The sequence below is a fragment of the Thunnus thynnus genome, chromosome 18 (genome assembly GCF_963924715.1).
Source record: "Thunnus thynnus chromosome 18, fThuThy2.1, whole genome shotgun sequence".
NCBI lineage: Eukaryota > Metazoa > Chordata > Actinopteri > Scombriformes > Scombridae > Thunnus > Thunnus thynnus.
In genome coordinates, this window is record NC_089534.1 from 11,676,928 (window position 1) to 11,696,706 (window position 19,779).

General features: G+C 40.3%; 2 protein-coding genes across 4 annotated transcripts in view; one reads left to right on the forward strand and one right to left on the reverse strand.

The window, feature by feature from the left end:
• The first annotated feature begins 97 nt into the window (after positions 1 to 97).
• lamp5 (lysosomal associated membrane protein family member 5) lies at positions 98 to 6,063 on the forward strand. The gene is made up of 6 exons (XM_067571648.1): positions 98 to 672; positions 1,179 to 1,357; positions 1,931 to 2,062; positions 2,482 to 2,578; positions 3,124 to 3,312; positions 4,880 to 6,063. Exons 1-6 carry the CDS (start codon positions 612 to 614, stop codon positions 5,053 to 5,055), a joined length of 834 nt encoding a protein of 277 aa, XP_067427749.1. The 5' UTR covers positions 98 to 611; the 3' UTR covers positions 5,056 to 6,063.
• A 4,007-nt stretch (positions 6,064 to 10,070) lies between these two features.
• pak5 (p21 protein (Cdc42/Rac)-activated kinase 5) overlaps positions 10,071 to 19,779 on the reverse strand; it is a 74,018-nt gene continuing 64,309 nt past the window's right edge. For all 3 annotated transcript variants that reach the window (XM_067572367.1, XM_067572368.1, XM_067572369.1), the window contains 5 exons: positions 19,438 to 19,571; positions 13,723 to 13,849; positions 13,093 to 13,218; positions 12,848 to 12,982; positions 10,071 to 12,027 (listed from right to left, as the gene is read on the reverse strand). In XM_067572367.1, coding sequence (XP_067428468.1) covers positions 11,872 to 12,027; positions 12,848 to 12,982; positions 13,093 to 13,218; positions 13,723 to 13,849; positions 19,438 to 19,571 — 678 coding nt within the window. In that variant the 3' untranslated portion in view covers positions 10,071 to 11,871. The remainder of the gene's footprint in view (positions 12,028 to 12,847; positions 12,983 to 13,092; positions 13,219 to 13,722; positions 13,850 to 19,437; positions 19,572 to 19,779) is intronic.

A 19,779-nucleotide genomic window follows, 5' to 3' on the forward strand; every position in this document is an offset into this window, starting at 1 on the left:
TTTTTGCAGCACTCATTCTCACACACTCAGCTGCAGCCTTGCAGAAGTGGAGTTTGGGAGAGGGAGGGCGGGGGTGTTGTCGGCGTTTCCCTCCAGACATACATCATTTCAGCCCAACCTACAGCTGCTACAACAGAGATGGAGACTACAGCATTGCGGGAATAACAGACTGCATGCCGAGTCCTTCCTTACAGGAGACAAATTCAGTTGACGGACTTTTTTTTTTTCCTCTAAAGAAGGACTATTATTCCTGATGCTAATAATGTGCAGAGGGAGCTCAGTCCTGCAGCTCTCACTGGGTTAAAACCTGTCAACCTTGGAGAGGGAGGTCGGTTTTGGACAGCCAGAACTCCTCGGAGCCGGCTGCTTATGCAGCACAAACCGGATCTCACGTCCAACCTGGAAGAATTTTTTGCTGCATTCACGATGATCTGAGCGTGACTTCTGGGCGCTGAGTAGAGGTATCCCTCCTCTCTCTCTCTCTCTTCCCCCTTTCTTTCTCTCCCGCCTCCTTTCTCCGTCTTTCTTTCTCTCTTTTCTTTAACGTGGGTTCAGCACCGGCTGCCCAGACAGTAAGCCCCCCTTTTTCAGCGCTGGGGAAGCTAATAGAGATGGGACGACTCGGTTTCAGCACCACGGAGAGCGCCCGACTTCTGCTGCTCAGTGTTTTCGGTAAGAGTGTGTGTGTACATTTGTCGTGACTGTTCGCCGCAGTGTGTGTGTGTTTGTGTACGTGTGCGTGCGCGTGCGCATGTGCACCTACTGCGTGTTTGGCCATTATTAAGTATTTATGTTCTTACTTTTCACCGAGATGGCATATTTCATCTGATATTACCTGTTCGCATTGATATGGAAGTCATTCAAACATGATCAGAGTGGCAGCTCGTCACTTCCAGTCGTTGTTTAGACTGCAGCCAACGGCGTGCTGTTACTCCCCTGATACTGCAGATTTCAGTCTCGAGTGTTTTAACCTGGTTTTGACTTTGCTGTGAGCAAACAGACGTGATATGTCAATGATCTGAAATTGTGAGAGACATTCAGCTAAATCATAGTAGCCCCATTACGCCGCTATTTCTGCTGATTCTGCATGTTTGGAGCATGTGTGTGTGAATATGAAGCTGTTACTCCGTTGACAGAAGTGCCACACCTTTAACTTTTCAGTATTCTTGTATCGGCAGGTGTGCTGGCGCTGTCCGTGGTGCTGGCTGAGCAGGAAGGAGAGAACCTGTCCGGTCTCTCCAACAACCCAGACAAAGCCATCTTCGCGGTCCGGGAGAACGGCACAACATGCCTGATGGTGGAGTTCGCCGTTAAATTCCTCGTGCCATATGACGTGCTCGCGCTCAACGGGATAGACGTAAGGAATCCCCCGTATTTTTTAATGCATATGGATTTATGTGGATGCTTAAAAAATTACCGCTTGGATGTCTCAAGCGTGTACGGTTTCTTTCTGTTGAAGGCGTTCAAGTTTAAACGTTGTGCGTAAAACTGGTTGTATTGGAAATATAAGGTTTTACATGTAAATTATATCTAATTTTAGATGTATATTTCGCCATTAATTTACATTGAAGCCATTTTGTCTTAATTATAAAAAGGAAATCTGTTACAGGTACATCAGAATTGTATTTGGAAACTGGGGTTGCAGCGTGTGGTCGTGCGTAAAATGCTGACGTGGTATTAGACACATAATCACGAAAGGGAGTTTTTGATATTAAACCTTTTACCGTCGATCAAAACCGACTTTCCTTACTAACTGTAAGAACAACTCATTTAAATAATCATGTGTGTTTTCTGGACATTTGGTTACCCTATAAATCCGTGCGTAAAATTGGCAAATTGACGCAGAAATCTCTCTGTAGCGACATTCTGGTGCTTAATCTGTCCCTCTCTGTAACTTATTCAAGCGCGTGTTGAATCTTTTTTTTTGCAGTTGATCACCGAGCAGGCGTCGTTCACTCTGCCCCGTGGTGCAGAAATCGAGGGGAAATGTGGGAGCACGGAGTCAGAGATCCACATAACCTGGAAGAACAACGCCTACATCCTCCGTATCTTCTTCTCCAAGGTAGGCAAGAAAGCGAAAAAAGGAAACTGTAATAATGCATAATATTTAAAAATAAAAAATAAAAAAAAAGTCTGAACCATTTCATGGGAACATCAAGACGCCAACAAAAAACGCTACACGTGACAAAAAGTCTTTCTTTTAACATTTTGTTAAGGAATCTGACATGCGGCAATACAGTCTGTTTTTCTAATATACATCAAATTCTATTTTTTTCCTTTAAATTGTGTTATTAATGTCTAGTGTGCTTATGTTCTTTGTACTGCAGTGACAATTCCTAAATTCAGTGAAATATTTTAGTGAAAGAAATTGCAAACTGGATATTTTTTGCTGTGTAGGCCAACCTGCCCTCTCCATACAGAGAAAAGCCCTGTTTGACGCGCGCGTGTGCGCGCGTGTGTGTGTTTCTCTGCGTGTTGCAGGAGTTCCGTGACAAGGGCATTGAGGTGTGGAAGATCAGCAGGGTCCAGTTCGTCTACGACACCTCGGAGACATCGCATTTCATCAACGCATACAACCGTGAGTCTCCCGCCAAGTCTCTTGACAGTAGCTACTCAGCACATTTCCATCCCGCAACTTGCTCTCATTCATCTCAACGTTTGTATTCAGCTGGAATTAGACGCTTGATTCCTGCAGGGATTTACGATTTTCGCCCACGTATATGGAAAATGAGAGTTTTCGTTAATGCCTGGCAAGTTACATTATGCTGTCTAGCTGACAAATACGCGTATTACTGTTACATAATCCGTTGTGTTGGTTCTCTTCCAAAAAAAACTTGCCACACCAAATCATTTTATTGTTAACTTGCAATATTTTTTGAGAGATTGTATGTTGGGAGTATTTTTCCTGCCACTCCTGGCTGTGGATCATCAATTAAAATCATCATTATTATGAAATTAACAAGAATCTTGTTTTCACATATGTAGGCCTTCATAGAGGCCAATTATACACACACACACACACACACACACAAGCACCTTAAACCTAGTTACTGTACATCATGAGGCCTCACTGCCACCTCGCCACCTCCCCCCCTCTCTCTCTCTCTCTCTCTCTCTCTCCAGCTGGGAAGCACACAGCCAGCACCCACCGCCTCTCGGCCCTGGTGACACCCGCCGGGCGTTCCTATGTGTGTTCAGCGCAGCAGACCCTCACCCTCATCTCAAGCGACCACCAGAAGGGTGTCACCGTCTCCATGTATGACATCCAGATCCAGCCCTTCGACATCACCTCTGACTTCATATTCAGCGAACGTAAGAACAACTAGAACACAACAGACACCTTTTATGGAGAAGCACTGACATTAAATACAGGTCCAGCTTTGCCACACGTTGTGAGTGTTTTCTAGTCTCTCGTTCTGAAAAAACAAGAATGATGATGATGATGAGAAATCCTGGGGGTGAAGGTGTTAAAGCTTTACATCTCTCTCTCACACACACACACACACACACACACCTCTCTGGGGGGTTTCTGCTGCAGTATAAGGAGTACATTGGGCTGCAGAAAGGGAGACAGGGTAACAGGAGGAAAAATAAGAGGGGGTGGGGGAAAGAGACGCAGAGAGACAGAGAGAAAGAGAGAGAAAGAGAGAGAGGGAAGGGGTGGGGGGTCATTAGGACTTTATGAGTGCAGTCATATCCTTGCCCTCAATGCAGCTTTTATAGACATACTCAGTGTACCTGGCTGTCCTCTGAAGCCAATCACCTTGGAAGAATCATTTGCTCTGAGCTGCTGTAAACTAGGCTGTGCTATGCTTCACTGCCTTCCTCCTCATGTGCATTACTGCTGTCCACAGGGAGAAACACCTTTAACTTTAAAATGACATAAACACCCTGTGTGCAGCCAGGTCCGGTTTTTGTGTTCTCGTCCTTTTAAAGAGACTTAAAAACGTACATGAAAAAGGTGTGTGTGTGTGTGTGTGTGTGTGTACACTAACACACACAAAATAAGGAAAAACAGACAGAAACAGAGCCATATGTCATTTAGTAGATAAAAACATAAATAACAGTTGTTTCTGTGCAAACACACAGATGCTAACTACCTTCACTTCCACACACACACACATATATACACACCACACACACACACACACACACACACACACACACACTATGCATACAGCATAGATGCCTGATGAAGCCCATAAGAGGCCACATGTGTTTCATACTAAATCCTACAACCACTGAAAACAACTAAAGGCAGTAGGGTTGAGTGATATGGCTGTAATCAACTTACATACAAAACTATCACTTTGATGTTCAATGCAAATAGCTGTTTCGCTGTACACATCACATCAGAAAAAAAATGTTTAACTCAGAAATGAGTTACATTTTAAATTGTAATTTACTTGGAATCATTCATTTAAACTACGGCTGAAACAACGACTCAATTAACAGCTCAGTCAGTCAACGGAAAATGAATCACTGACCATTTTGAATAATTGTAAAAAATCATGGTTTCCAGCCTCTAAAAGTTTTGCTGTTTTTTAGTTTTTATATTAGCTAACTCAATTTGGGTTTTAGATTTGAAGACATCTCCTTTGGATTCAGTAAACTGACATCTTTCACTATTTTCTGAAGAAAATAATCAGATTAATTAAGAATGAAAATAATTTAGACATAACTTTATAAAATCATAGCCTGATACGCTCATATATCATCACAATAAGATTCCATTAAAGAGCATTATAGAAACGAGTATTGACTTATCACCCAGCCCTACAAAGATAGTCCACATGAATTCTGACTCATCTATACAGAATCTCCGTCACGTTCGGTTCATCCAGTGTGCTGACTGTGTGCATATTTACACTTTCCGCAGCCTACAAGTGCATCATGGACCAGCGGGAGCGCCTGGAGGAGACCCTCCCCCTCGTCCTGGGCCTCATTTTGGCGCTCATCATCGTCATCACGCTCACCGTCTACCACTTCCACCTCAAGCTGACAGCTACTCAGCCCCAGCTCCCCAGAGACCGCTCCATGTACAAGAACATGTAGTCAGCGCGGCGGCGGCGGCGGCTGCTCCCTCGGCTCTCTCCAAAGCTACCCTGATTAAAAAATAAAAAAAAAAGACTAAAAGAAGTCTCCTCGATGTCCCGGGCCTAACACCACAGAGGATCGAGCCATGCGCTGGACTGACTCCCGGAGTGAGAGATGTATGTGTAGCCTGTACTGTAGGCCCACTGGAACTTTTCAACAGCTAAAACACAAGGGGGCATTTAAATGTTTTGGGCCTGGCATGGATGAAGTTGAAGGGTAAACCCACCAAAACCTGCTGTTTATGCTGAATTGAATCTTAATGTCACAAATTCATAGCCTACATTACAGTAACCGGAATTTTAATGAAAATAAATACTTAAAATAATGCCTTCGTCATTTGAAGTCACACACTTGAGGTTACTCATATTTCCTACAACATTACTGGGGCCTATTTTATCACTTCATCCATTTTCATCTGACTTCTCTTTGGAAGAAATTTCAGAAATTGCCCGAGCTTCTGCCGTCATTTGTCAACACTTTGTCGTCTTCTCCTCTTTCTCTGTCTGAAATTGCTGCTAAAATAATTTCAAATATCTATTGTTGGTTCAGTATTTGCTATTTTTTTTTCTTTTGTTCAATAAACCCTTTTAGTTGATTTCTGAATGCAGCCATAGTGACAGTGGACAGTCTTGTAAGTGTGTGCAGTGCAGTGGCATTCAGAGTTGCGATGTTATTTGCTTTGACTTCAACAAATCTTTTCTTCACAGTGATGTATGGAACATATCAAAAAAAAAAAAAAAAAAAAAAAAGGAAGGAAGAAATACAAAATTCTGTACTGAATAGTGAAGAATGGATCAGAATGCCATATGAAAGTGTTTATGAAAGTACAAAGAGGTTTTAAAATTTTAAAAAATGAATATGTGTATAATATTTTCAGAAACAAAGTCTATGCATAAACCTCTGCTGATGCAATCCTGTGCAGTATTCTTCTGTTCATTGAAATAAATTGCTGGAATCATCTCGACACCTCTTGTAAAGTTATTTTTACGATCATTCATTACAAAAAATACAAATTCTCTTCTATACTTTGGTGAATATGAAAAAACAAACAATCAAACAGCACTACAGTGTCCAAGTGAAATACAGCGACTGGAAAAAAAAAAGAGGTGACTGATGCTCCTGCCGGTGGAGACGCTGCAGGGATGAAGTATTGATTTTGTCGTCTGACTCTGGGCTTTCAAACGGAAACGCAATATGAACAAGTCTAATTGAAAATAAATAGAGCATTTGTGTCAGCTACAGCTATTTGTTTCAGTCGTACATCATCCTCGGTCACAACATGTCAAAGTCAAAGTCCTTAATCAAGTTTTCACTCCGCCCGGCCCCTTCATTGTTGGAAAAAACCATAGTTTGTGTACATTTTACCAAGAACAGTCAGTTTTTGTAAAATGTAAAAATGAGTGACATCATTAAGGGTTGTGAGCCATGGTGTGGAGGTGCTCACAGCCTCTCAGTCTCAAGGTATAAAGGACATGTCCATGGTCTATAACCAGACTTCCATCTAAATGTTTATCTGTAAAAATCCTGACTGGCTTTCAGCAACAGTCTTTATGAAAAGTCAACTCAAGTCTAGTCAGGAAGAAGCTGTGGTGGTGGTGACTCAGCACTGTACTGGATCCATTTCTGATCGCACTAAGTCGTCTTTGGGCTTCCTACTCAAGATTTTGATGTAATAAATTAATAATATTTTGGTTAATATTGTTGTTATGTAGCCTCGGTCTACTCTATCATATTGTATGCCAAATTAACTAAAACTAAGTTGATTGTGTTCAAATTCTAAATGTTTTATAAAAGGGTCAGTTTGAGGGGAAAAAAATCTTTCAAATGAACCTCATTTTGGTAATCATCCCTCCCTACAGCTTCATGTTGTACTATTTATTTACAGTAGAGTGGTACTAGTGTCTTCTATAGAAACAGTAGCCCAGTTTAACATATTTGAACTTTTTGAATTAGCATAAGATCAGCTGATTGTCTTCCACATCTGTCCACCACAAAAATCTGTAATATCATGGTCAGAAAACAGTGGGGTGACAGAAGAAAGGCACATGACCATAAATAGTTATACTATACATGTGACAACTGAGCAAATCATCTAAAGTTACACAAACAAACCAGCTTTTTTCCCACCATTTTTCTTACAAGAAGGGGCATTTTTATCAGACGCTAGTTAAAATCAAGAAGACCCAGAAAGTAATGTATCAGTCCTCAACAGTGGTGGAAGAAGTATTGAGATCCTTTGCTTAAGTAAGAGTACCAAATGTACCAATACAACAACGTAAAAATACTACATTACAAGTAAAAGTCCTACTTATGTACTTTTACTTAAGTATTATGAGCTTGATGTAGTTAAAGTATTGCAGTAAAAGTAGTGGTTTAGTTTCTCTGACTGTTATATTATTATATATATGACATCATTAAATTGTTAATACTGAAGCATCAGTGTTAGAGCAGCATGTTATTGCTGTAGCTGCTGGAGGTGGAGCCAGTTTGAAATACTTTATATACAGTTAGTTAGTTTAGTCCAGTGGTTCCCAACCTAGGGGTTGGGCCCCTCTGAAGGGTCACCAGATAAATCTGAGGGGTCGTGAGATGATTAATGGGGGAGGAAAGAATAAAAAACAAAGTTTTGATAGCAAATCTGTTTTCAGTTTTTTCTCTAATCTTTGATTTTTTGTGAAATATCATTCGAACATTTACTGAAATGAAACCATGTGAGAAGTTTAGAGGGAAAAATCACTGTTTGGTGGAGCTGTTAACAACTCAGACATCTGAAATGTGACCCCGACTACATCAAAAGTCAGAAAGGTTGGAAACCACCTTGTTATATTATGCGTTGTGTCAAATCTTCATCTGAAAAGTAACTAAAGCTGTCAAATAAATGTAGTGGAGTAGAAAGTACAATATTTCCCTTTGAGATGTAGTGGCTGTGGAAGTATAAAGTAGCATCAAATAGAAATACTTAAGTAAAGTACAAGTACCTCAAAATTATACTTAAGTACAGTACTTGAGTAAATGGTCCTCAAGCACACAACAACAAATCCACATGGCGGGGGTTGCTATGGCAACACACGAACGACGTCAACAGACAAACAGCCGTATTCTGTGCGTCAAAGCCGGATGAACTTTTGACGACCTCAACTAAAAATACAACAACACATTACCCAGAGAAGCCTCTAAGCCTCTAAACACTCAACCAAATACAAACAGAGGTTTGCAGGCTACTAAATTGTCTTCAATACACCTGAGAAATGACACTTTATACTCACATAGACCCAATCAATAAAACAACTCCATGACTGACAACACAAGCTGACCGAGTGACGGAGAGAGACGCCTTACTCAGCAATGCCAACAGCTATAAGTTGCACAGTACAGTAAATAAACTAACAAACGGAGTGTCACTGCCAACTCTTAATTAATGTGAAAAAAAAACTCACCTGTTGGGCTGTAATGGAGCCGCTGTTGCACTGCAATTGTCCACATTTATGGCTGAAACGTGCGCAGGATACAAATATACTTTTTCTCTCTTTGAAAGTAAAGTCTTTGGCGTTTTTACGGTATAAAAAAAACACCTACTTGGACAGGTTTGACCAGCAAATAGTCCTTGCACTGTATGGTCTTTGCATTTCATCGAACACGTCATTTTCTGAACTTAAACTAGCTAATTAACGGCCTGTCAATCACACGTCAAAGTGTAGAAAAGTGTTTAACGTTTGGACATTTTTCTGCCTGTCACGAAACACTTTGAAACCGTTTAAAACTCAACGTCCAATCCAGGAAATACATAGGTGTAACCAACATCATTAATGATGGCGGCCCTGCTGCGTTCAGGTGTCCCCAGTACGTAACCACGCATTTTATTTGACCTTTGACCTGACACGTCAGAGTTGAGCCATGGCCTTAGGTGATGACGACACACCAACAAATAGAAAAATAAATTCATAGATAAAAATTCTGTAAATATCCTTTCACATGACATTTCTATATATTTTTTTACTTCTGTATATCCCTATCCTAATAGTTGAACTGCTGTTTCAAAGAATAAGAATTTACCACATTGCTGTAAATATACTTTTGAGGAAGAAATGCTGAATCTTTTTGAATCTTTTTAACTTACACGTTTAACTGTGACATTTAAAGATTTTGACTGATATTACCATCAGCATTAAAAAAAAGACAACCAGATGTCTGTTGCTGTGTGCAAACAGATTTAAATGCAGCAATTGATTCATTACATTAATTGCACCTGTGCTTATCCTACTGTGAGGTGTCAAAAGGACTGAAAAAGATATTTAAGTGAAAAAATAAACATCCTGCGATCAGATAGTTATTGACGGCGCTTCTGTGAGCCGATGGCAAAACCACCAACATACCTATAGGTACAAATTCACAATTTTGAATGTACCTTTACATTGTGCTGACTTTCTGTATTTGGAACAGTTGTGAAATATATTGATTATTGTAACTCAAACATTGACTCTCTACAGACTTCACTTTGACGCTCATTGATGACCTGCAGTCCCACTGGCCCCGGTACTTGTGCTTTTATTTACTGAGCCGTTGGCGGAGGTATCTTTCTCTGTGAAAGAAGCTCCATTCTCTGTCCGAGCTAAATCAATATCCCATTATAGTGTTTCAGAGGGAAATGGCTCAGAGGAAAGAAAGAGAAATAACCTCATATATTATGGCAACACCAATCCATGGATGTGTCTTTTCTGCTTTTCTGTTCTGAGGTGAAGTAAGGGTGAAATAGTTGGAAATGAGAACTGTTGAATTTAGAGAATATGGAAGACCCAAACAACGAAGAGAAAATAAACTGTTGATGACTGAAAGGAACTCCCTTGAATAATCTGACAGTGTGCTGTTCAAAAAAAATCTCTGCTTGATATGAGACACAGAGAGAGAAGAAGAAGAAGAAGAAGAAGAAGAGGAGACCGTAGAGGGTGATGAAGGAAAAATCCATGCAACACATCTCAATGTTTTTATGGGCGTTTTTTTAATTGAAACCAGCTTCACTGATAACAAACATGCAATATCACTGTACAAGCCAACACCACAGATAAGTGTTACTCATTCAAGTCTTGACACATTGTCAAGGATTAGCCAGCAGCACACACACACACACACACACACACGCACTTTCAGATGTTGTACAGAGATAAACACGCTCTACCTCTTTTGCTCTTCGACATACACAGACACACACACACACACACACACTCTCACGCAAACAATCACACACTCACTCACACACACACACGGTCATATTTACATATCACAGTGAATGATGGGTAAAAATGATGCAGGGGAGGAGGATTACACTGTTCTCCTGGTCCGACCAGAGATGAGAATGGCAGCACAGTTCCAGTGATAGCGAGTGTGTGTCTGACTTGAGGTGGGATAAGGAGTGAGATGATGACAGTGAGGATGTGAGTAGAAAACGAGACCTTTTATCAGCATCCTAAAATCTGCACGGTAGGCGGGCGTCCTGGATAGGCGCCTCTCAGCATTTAGAGAAACAGGATGAGACTTCTAATATAAAAAAAAAAAAAAAAACAGGTCAGCGTGGAGTAAATCTTTTTTTTTCTCCGTCAAAATCCACTCAATCTGTGCTACATTTAAATGCATGGTGTAATTACAGTATCATAAATACAGGGCTTTCATGGTGTCATAAATAGGTTTGGGGTATTGCTTGGATGATATAACAACTGATATCACTGTCTGCCGATGCACTCTTAGAAATGTAAATCAAAATCCAACAAATAAAAACAAAATAAACAAAAAAAAGGCCACACTACCAAAAAATAAACCTTCAATTCCAATAAATAAATAAATACTTTAAAACGTCATACAAAATTCTGACATTACCCTTTTTTCCAACATTTAATGGAAGTTCTGTCTACAAATGTAAGATAATAAATATATTTAGTATTTTTAGTAACAGTTAGGTTTAGGTGGGTTTATTTGGGATATCTCTTATATCTTTAAGCAAAAACTGGATTATAAACAGTAGGAAAGATCTCTGCAGAAACTCTATTTAATACTGCTCATATCACAATGGTTACGACACGATAAAATACTGCAAATTATCAAAACTGTACAGAAAAACTTACAAGTTTCTCTAAAATACATTTTCACTGTTAGTGTGTGAAAAGAGAGATACAAGAGAGCTCGTCTGTTTGACCGGCTGAGCAGCAGCCTGCCCTTCAGGTTCAGTCAGGAACTGACGACACAGCAGCCATACGACAGTCTTTACCAGTCAAAAGCCCCTCTCCGCATGCAGCTGATCGTTCTGCCCTCTGCTGCACTGGTCTGGAGCAGAGCACCGTTCCCCAGGGTCCATCCACCTCATCAGCATCAGCTCGCCGCACCCTTTGAAGCTCTCGCTGATGGCTACTACAACTCTACATGGAGCTGAAGACTCAGAGTCTAGGAAGAGAAAAGACTGCAGCATTGCGAGCCAGCCCACACGTTTCTACTGGACGTCTAGTGAGTTCCTCTGGCACAGAACACTCTTCTACTCCAGGTCATAGTTTTAAAATAGTAGATGATTTTTTTTTTCTTCTTTTCTCTGTCATGTGTTTTTTTTTTAAATGTATTTCTTAGATATTCCTCTAGCTAATCTACGTCACGGTTACAGGTGTGAGTGTTAGTGGCGCACCACCAAGCGGTGGGGTGTTTTGGCTGGGTGAGGGCAGTGCCACCCTGGAAGTGTGTGTACAGTATGTGTGTGTTTTTTTTTAGTGTAGAAGAGGGCGGGTTTGAGCCAGGTGGTCAGCGGTGGCGATAGTGTCTCATGAGGGGGACGATGCAAGACGGAGGGCCCGACAGCTTGAGGAAGGGATGCTGGAGGAGCTCCTGGGCCGTGGCTCTCTGAGAGGGCTCCCTCACCAGCATCAGGTCGAGGAAGGACCGCAACACCGAGGACACCTGGAGGATGAAATGGAACAATAAACTTTTACCATGTTGTTATTGATTGTAAAGGGACATCTACTGCTAACACAAATATGTATGCAAGAAAGATATTACATTTGCGCTGAAAATGGTAGAACCATGATTTAAACCTCTGGCTGGGATCCTCTCCATAGATGCTGAACTAATAAGTACATGTAGTGTGTATTTTAAAACCATTAGACATATCAGACACATGGGGACAAGTCTAACAGTCTACAGCCATGCTAGCAGCTCCGTGAGGCTGTACTTTGGCACAGAGTGCTTTGAGCTTAATGCTGATGTTAACATGCTAACATGCTGATGTTTAGAAGTTATAATGTTTACCATGTTCACCATTTTAGCTTAGCATGTTAGCATGCTAACATTTGCTAAATAGCCCAAAACACTAAGTACAGCTCAGGCTGATGGGAATTACAGCAGTAATTAATTTTGCATAAAGTATTGGAAAAATGGGAATATTGAACCAATGACGGCACTACAGGAAAAATTTAATTAAAATTAATTAAAGTTAGATTGATGAACTAAATTTCATCATATGTTAAGACATATCATTTAGAGCAATCATATAAACTGTATAATTTTACTGTAGTCATTCTTAAAATCAATCACAGGTATGGACAAAGATTTTTTTATGTGGAGACTTAAATACCTCAACACATTGTTATGACTATCGCAAGAAGTTTTTATTTTTTATTTCTGGAATGATCCATTAAATAAGTTGCATGTCTTTAACTTCAGATTTCCCATCGTCAGTGCTTTACTGTCCAAAAAGACACTGCACTAAGGTTTTTCTTACCTTATGTGACTCTTTTAGCCGTGGGGGCAGGTTGTCTCGTATCCTCCTCATGGCCTGCAGAGGGGGCTCGTTAAAGTAAGGGGGCTCTCCATCCACCATCTCGATCACCATGATGCCTAAAGACCAGATATCAACCTGGACACACACCACAACATTCAGTCAGTACAGTGAAGGACTGTGTCTCTCCCCTCAGCCTCTAATACCTGGTGCAGACTGAAGTTAATCTATGTGTGTGTGGTCCTCACCTCAGTCCCATAAGGTAGTCTAGAGATGACCTCTGGTGCCATCCAGTATGGTGTGCCCACAAGGGATTTCCTTTTGGGCACCTCTTTGGAAACTTGGGCACAAAAGCCAAAGTCTGATAGCTTGATCTGCAAACACACACAAACACCACACAGCCTTCAGCTTTCACATGACATACAGCAGAGATTGTACTAGTTCAGAACCTCAGTGTTTGATGTCAAGAAGTGCACTGACCCATTGTGATGAAGAGCTTTCATAGAAGACACTAATCTCCCGTATTAGTGGTTAATTATGCTTCAATTAATCATGTCTTATCAGCTCGTTAGGAGGCATTAGGCAGGATTTAATTACTGGGGCACAAGTGGTAATTGATGATGATGAGTTTCTGGCACTGGCTGTTGACAAGTGGCAAGACTGGCATCCGTGGAGAAGGTCAGTGTGTGTGTGTGTGTGTGTGTGTGTGACAGTAAAATAACAACTGACAGGAACAAGGGTATTAATATTGGTTATACCTGGGGTTGTTCTGTTTAAACTGGGATCTTCTGGATTAATAACATCCCAAAGGAACAAGTGTGAATGGATAATACCTCTAAACACACACACACGCACACACACTCATCATGTGTTCTTACCCTGCCATCACTGGTCAGGAGAATGGAGTCGCTCTTGATGTCGCGGTGGATGACGCCCTGTGTGTGCAGGTAGGACAGAGCCCTCAGCACCGACAAACACACTGTAGCGATCTGCTCCTCATTCATCCTGTGAGGACACACAAACACACACACACACACAGAGACACACACACAAACACATGTTAGCAATGACAGTGGAAGTAGCAGAACATGTGGTACAATATTTGGCATGTTGAAACAGACTAATTTAAAGATGTTTTAGAGGTCACTAAGGCATCTAAACCTGCAAGAGAAAAATACAAGAACCATTTACTGACTGTACAAAAACTATTTGGGGGGAAGGACTGAGAAGTGGGCAGGACGTTATTTGGGAGAGCAGGGGAAGTTTTTTTTTCCCATATTTAATATTTTATTTTAGCCTCCCATTAAAATGTTGTTAATAGTAACTTTTACCTTCACTGCAACTTTAATGACTAATCAATAAGATTTTGAAACTATCATTCTAATCAGTGATTTTCAGGGGTATTCATTATTTTCATAGCGAATTATGTACTATTTATGTGTCTCTTGCCTAATATTTACACTTTTATGTATTTATAAATCAATCCATTTGTGTCCTGTATTTTTTCTGTACTTTCTTTCTCTGTGGTGCTTTGTTAGAAAGGTAAAGGTAGAGTAAAGGTGAGTGAAAAAAGAGAGAAAAGGATCTTAAATCATTTCTTAAATTTCTAAATATGCACAGATTTCCAATGATAACTACAACAAGACTATATAGGCAATAACTCAGGGAAGTATATTTAATTCTTTTCAAGTAACACATTTTTTGTGGTGCAAATTAAAATAAACAAATCCATTGTTTATTAAGCTACAGCACAGACAAGTCCAGCTTCAGAATTTGCTCTAATCCTAAAGAGATTACAGTCCAACACAACCGAGATGGAGCAGAATCCAGTTTGAAAATATCTCCCTGTAGCCTGCAGCGGCTGTAGCTGTGTTGTGCAGAGCAGGCAGGAGGGTCCCATATGGAGAGACGGGGCGATGCAGTGCGTCTGACTGAGCTCACACAGAAACTCACAGCTCCACTGAACATTAACATCTAGACCCAGCTGGTCAGGCCAATGCTGTGAGTGTGTGTGTGTGTGTGTGTGTGTGTGTGTGTGTGTTATGAGCTGCGAACATATAGAGTACATGTGTAGAAAAAGAGACACGCTCATTTGCAAGCTGGATCAGTCTAACATACATAAATGTAGTATATGTACAAACACAGTCATGTATGCTTTAAGTCTTTCATCACACACACCTATACACACACACAAACACACACACACACACACACATATATATATATATATATATATATATATATATATATGTACACACCTCACGATGCAATTGCATCAGATTTTATTGTCACACGTATGCATTTACAATCAAAAGATAAATGAGCCTTCTGCTAATGGAAAAACAACTGGCTAATTCAAAGTGTATGGGATAGATACGTGTACGCAAAAGCAATTCACCTCCCACTGCCCCCCCCCTTACCCCACCCCCGCATCCCTCACACACACACACACACACAACCGAACAGAAAGCAGGATCACTGAAATAGAAAATTGTCTCAAACACAAAGCGAAAAACAATTTTAATGAGCCTGTAAAGGTTGTTAAGGGGAGGAGAATTAAACACGCACCTACACACACACACACATGCAGGTATTTATCCACACACACACACACACACACACACCAGCACACACTCTTACATATGCTTTTGCAGTAACATTAGATAAAATCCCAGAGAAGTGCAGCTCATTAACAAACTATAAAGTATAATTGAAATTTGATCGTGATCGAAACAGTTCAGAAACAGGGACGCCCATTCCGCCATTGCTGACTCGCCCGTGCGTATTAGCCATGTGTGTGTGGGTGTTCACGTTTTTCAGTGTGTGTGTTTGCTGCCAACAACCCAGCGAGCTGATGAGCCTTGCACAACGCGAGGCAGGCAGCAGTTATTTCCACAACAAAAGGCTTAACAGAAATAGCACAAAGCTTTCACCTGGACAAATATGGCTGAAATCATCAAGGAAAAAACACGTTGCTGTATTCATTATATTATTATCTTGGATATATAATGTCTAATAATTAAATCAAGTGGTTATTTTGTATGGTTACTAACTCCATAAAGTTTAATAATGATATCTAGCCAGTAAGCTCAATTCCAGAAACATGTTTATCTCTTTATTTTGTTTACTTGTTCTGATTGGTGATATTTCTCAAGATATCAATTTGACTTTTGTTCCAAACATACACATTTACTTCCACTTGAAATTCAGCAAACTCATGTCGGGTGAATGTGTGTGTTTTGTTTGAGAGATGGTGATAAAGAGAAAAAAAGAGAGAGTTAAAGAGAGAACACGTGTGCCCAATAATATCTTGTTAACTGAGATTTCCATTAGTACCTCCACAAGCACACACACGCACACACACACACACACACACACACACACACACACACACACACACACACACACACACACACACACACAAAAACAGGCAAACATATGTGTGGGAGACTGTTATACTTCATGGCAGCAGCGGTGCTGAGCCTCACCAAAGTATGTTATTAGCATCCGACACCGCGCAGCGCTAAAGCTGACACTCCACGCAAATTACTGTAATTAAGTACCAAGCACAAAGTAAGCTTAAAACAATGAGGCGGCAGCTTAGAAACACGACTCAACAACAGAGACGCAATTAGGAAAAGTTGGAGAACAACAATCCTAAAACTATCAAAGCCAGGACTGGATTACAGCCCATCTGTTTGTTTCTCCTGGTCGTCCTGTGAAATCATCCATTTTACATCTTTGCTGAGTGAAGTTTGATTTTTTACAACACATGGTACCTTTGCTTGTTGGTTTTCATGTCATCACCTGCACTTCAAATGTGTTCAGTCATTTAGACATCACAAATAAAAATAAGCCTTCTCTCATAAGGCTGCTCCCTCTGTTTGTTGCAGCATTTAAATAAACACTCAAGGCTAATTTATTCACCACACTAACACACACAAATAACATGCACAAAGCAGTGACCTAATTTCTGGGATTTATATTATTTTTATTACATTAGCTTCTTCCTTTTTTCTTTTTCAATCAACTTTGGCTCTTATCACCCTTTTCAACCCTCCTGCATCCAGTCTGAACCCTATTGTTTAGGTTTTAAAGGAATAATTTGACACTTATTCTCTTTCTTATTGAAAGTTAGATTATATGATTGATAACACTCTGTCTGTTACAGCCAGTGGCCGTATTTTAGTTTCCACAAGTTAATAGAAGATTTCAGGAAGTTACTGTGCCTGGCCAAGAAATGCTGCAGCACATAATAATTTAACTGTAAAACTTAACTAGTCAGCTTTGGAGGTGCTTGTAGGTGGATTTTATTACATTTGGACAGAGCTAGGCTAGAAATTTCCCCCCGTTTCTAGTTTTTATGCTAAGCTAAGCTAATCAGCCGTTGACTGTGGCCTCAGCGGTATCAATCTTCTCATCTTACCTTATCCTTTTATTCATTTATCTATTCTTCTCATTACAACTTAAGTTTATTGCACATAGACTTCAATTCTCTATGGAGACTCAACTTCATCCAGTGCTTCATGTATATTCACAGTGCTCTCATGGCTAAGTATATCCTTGAGTACAACCTGTTGGATGTGGGTAGCTGCACTATCAAGTGACCCCCCTGTTAGTGTCAGGGTTATTTCTGAATGCCCCTTGTTCCTTTTCAGTGGGAATTCTACTCTGTTCATTTCTGTTTTCCAAGGTTTCTTTTCATTACTGGCAGCATTTATCTTGTGTTTTTTCTCTTTATGTAATTATTCCCCCTTTGTCTCTAGAGTTGTCTGGTAAATACCAGATCCAGTATGGGCCATATTCTCAAATATCTCCAATATGCCAGATAACCAGGTGAATAAGGCAGCTCTGACCAGGGGAGGAATTGTGAATTTCTTAATTTCTTAATCTGGAAAGCTCTGGTATCGAGACCTTTTTTGACTCATTTTTATAAATAATGAGTCTATTTTAAACATATCTGTGACACTTTATTCACCAAGAGTTGTTTAGATTTCTATAAATCCATCTTTCTGTACAGTCCAGATTCCCCTCTGTCTACCAGCAAGCTGTTTCAGAAGCGATTTACATAAAATCTGCATTATTAATGACCACTTACTCCGATTGACTGGAGCTGTGGCTCCCACCTTCACCCCCAGTCAATCGAAATACTACCTAATGAATAATGCAAATTCCCTTACGCGGCATCTTTACCTGGAGTAATGGCTGTACCTAGAGATGTAAGAGAGTATATAGCAGTCTATGAACCAGAGTCTGATCATGAATGAAGGGGAAGAACCTGCTGCTGCACAGCTGAGATTTCAAAAGGATGTTTCAGATCGTGTCTAAGTTTCCTAGTGTAAGTTTTTCAAACGTAGCTGGAGGCCGCTAACTTAGCTTTAGCACACTTCCTGTGTCCTGCTTTGCTCGTCATCCAACTGAAATGCAAACTCTGACTACACAACTTATGTACAACTCAGGATAGCGCTGGGTGGCGGTGGGCTCATGCTAAAGTTTCCTGCATTTGACTGACTTTCTGGTGTGACGTATTAACAGGTTCTGCCTCAATGCTGCTAGCTCTTGAGACGCAAATTTCAAATTTTCAAAAAACTTAAAAAGACTGAGGAGATAGAATTGAGAATTTTACATCACAGGAGGACCCCCACCATCACCCCTAATCCATCCCAAATCTCATTTTTCTTGTTTAAATTCTTTAAATCAACTCAACACCATCGCCTCAGTAGGCCCTGGATCTCACAAGTCTTTCACTCTTATTATTTTGAATTTGGGGATAAACCCAGCAAACTACTATCCCTGCAGCCCCCAACAGAGGGCCCAAAATTTGATCTTTCAAATCTGTTTCCCTCTTGGTGACGTCCTCACAAATCCATCTGATATAAACAGGTGCTTTTCAGATTACCACTCTGGTCTTTAGGGTTAGGGTTAGTGCAGATGCTTTGTCATTTGATTCATTCTTCAGTGGCATAGAAATCCCCACCATTAGCCTTGATTGCAACGCTCAGCTTGACGAACTTCTCTCCTGCGTCAAAGTTTCCAGTGCCATCCAGTCTATGCAAAGTGGCAAAGCCCGAACAAGTTTTCCATTGAATTCTTTAAAGCCACACACAGCTTCCTGGCAGCGCCCTGTTTTATTATCTTATTATCCTTACCACTTATCACTTATAATTTTATAATTTCAACTAACAATTATTCCAACTGCCAGAGATGATACTGTTGTTGTTTGTTTGGTTGTGATAGATTTGTGTGTCATCTGTGTGATTGCTTCTTGTGCATGTTGTTAAATAAAAAAGCGAAAAATAAAGTTCTATTAAAAAAATTGACTTTATTTAGTTACTTTTAAAGCAAAGAATGTCCTGGATCCCAGTTATATTTCAATATGTACCAACATTTATCCTGAGATCATGATATCATTATCGTTATCCTCATATCCCCTATAAATGTACTGTCCTACCCTTCTTATAACTCTTTTATTTCTGTTTTCTACATTTCATTTAGAGCCTTTTTGGTCTTTTCCACTGCTGTATCTACAGAGTTTTTGGTAAATTTGGCATTCTTATGTTGTATTACTCTATTTAAGGGAGATGATTGAATACCTGGTGTGAGTCACAATGTCCGTGAGTGCGCCGCCCTCTAGAAACTCCATAACGACCCACAGCTCATCTCCCACCAGGTAGCTGTTGTACATGTCCACAACATTTTCATGATGGTAGTCCCTCATAATCACCACCTAAAACACACACAAAAGAGAGACAGAGAAGCAGAGAGAGAAGGAAACCTCTGTCATTATATATTTACTTGTTCAATTTTTGTTTTCAAGTCAAGGGACATGCTGTGTTTTTATTGGACTGATGCAAAGCTATCACAAATATTGGCCTGTAAATTACATTCTCGGATACAGTATATACTGTACATTGCTATAATAAATACTGCATTTG

Coding starts and splice junctions, on each gene's coding strand:
- lamp5 (XM_067571648.1), top strand. CDS start 612: ATGGGACGACTCGGTTTCAGCACCACGGAGAGCGCCCGACTTCTGCTG. Junction 673..1,178: donor TCTGCTGCTCAGTGTTTTCG/GTAAGAGTGTGT, acceptor TTGTATCGGCAG/GTGTGCTGGCGCTGTCCGTG. Junction 2,579..3,123: donor TTTCATCAACGCATACAACC/GTGAGTCTCCCG, acceptor CTCTCTCTCCAG/CTGGGAAGCACACAGCCAGC.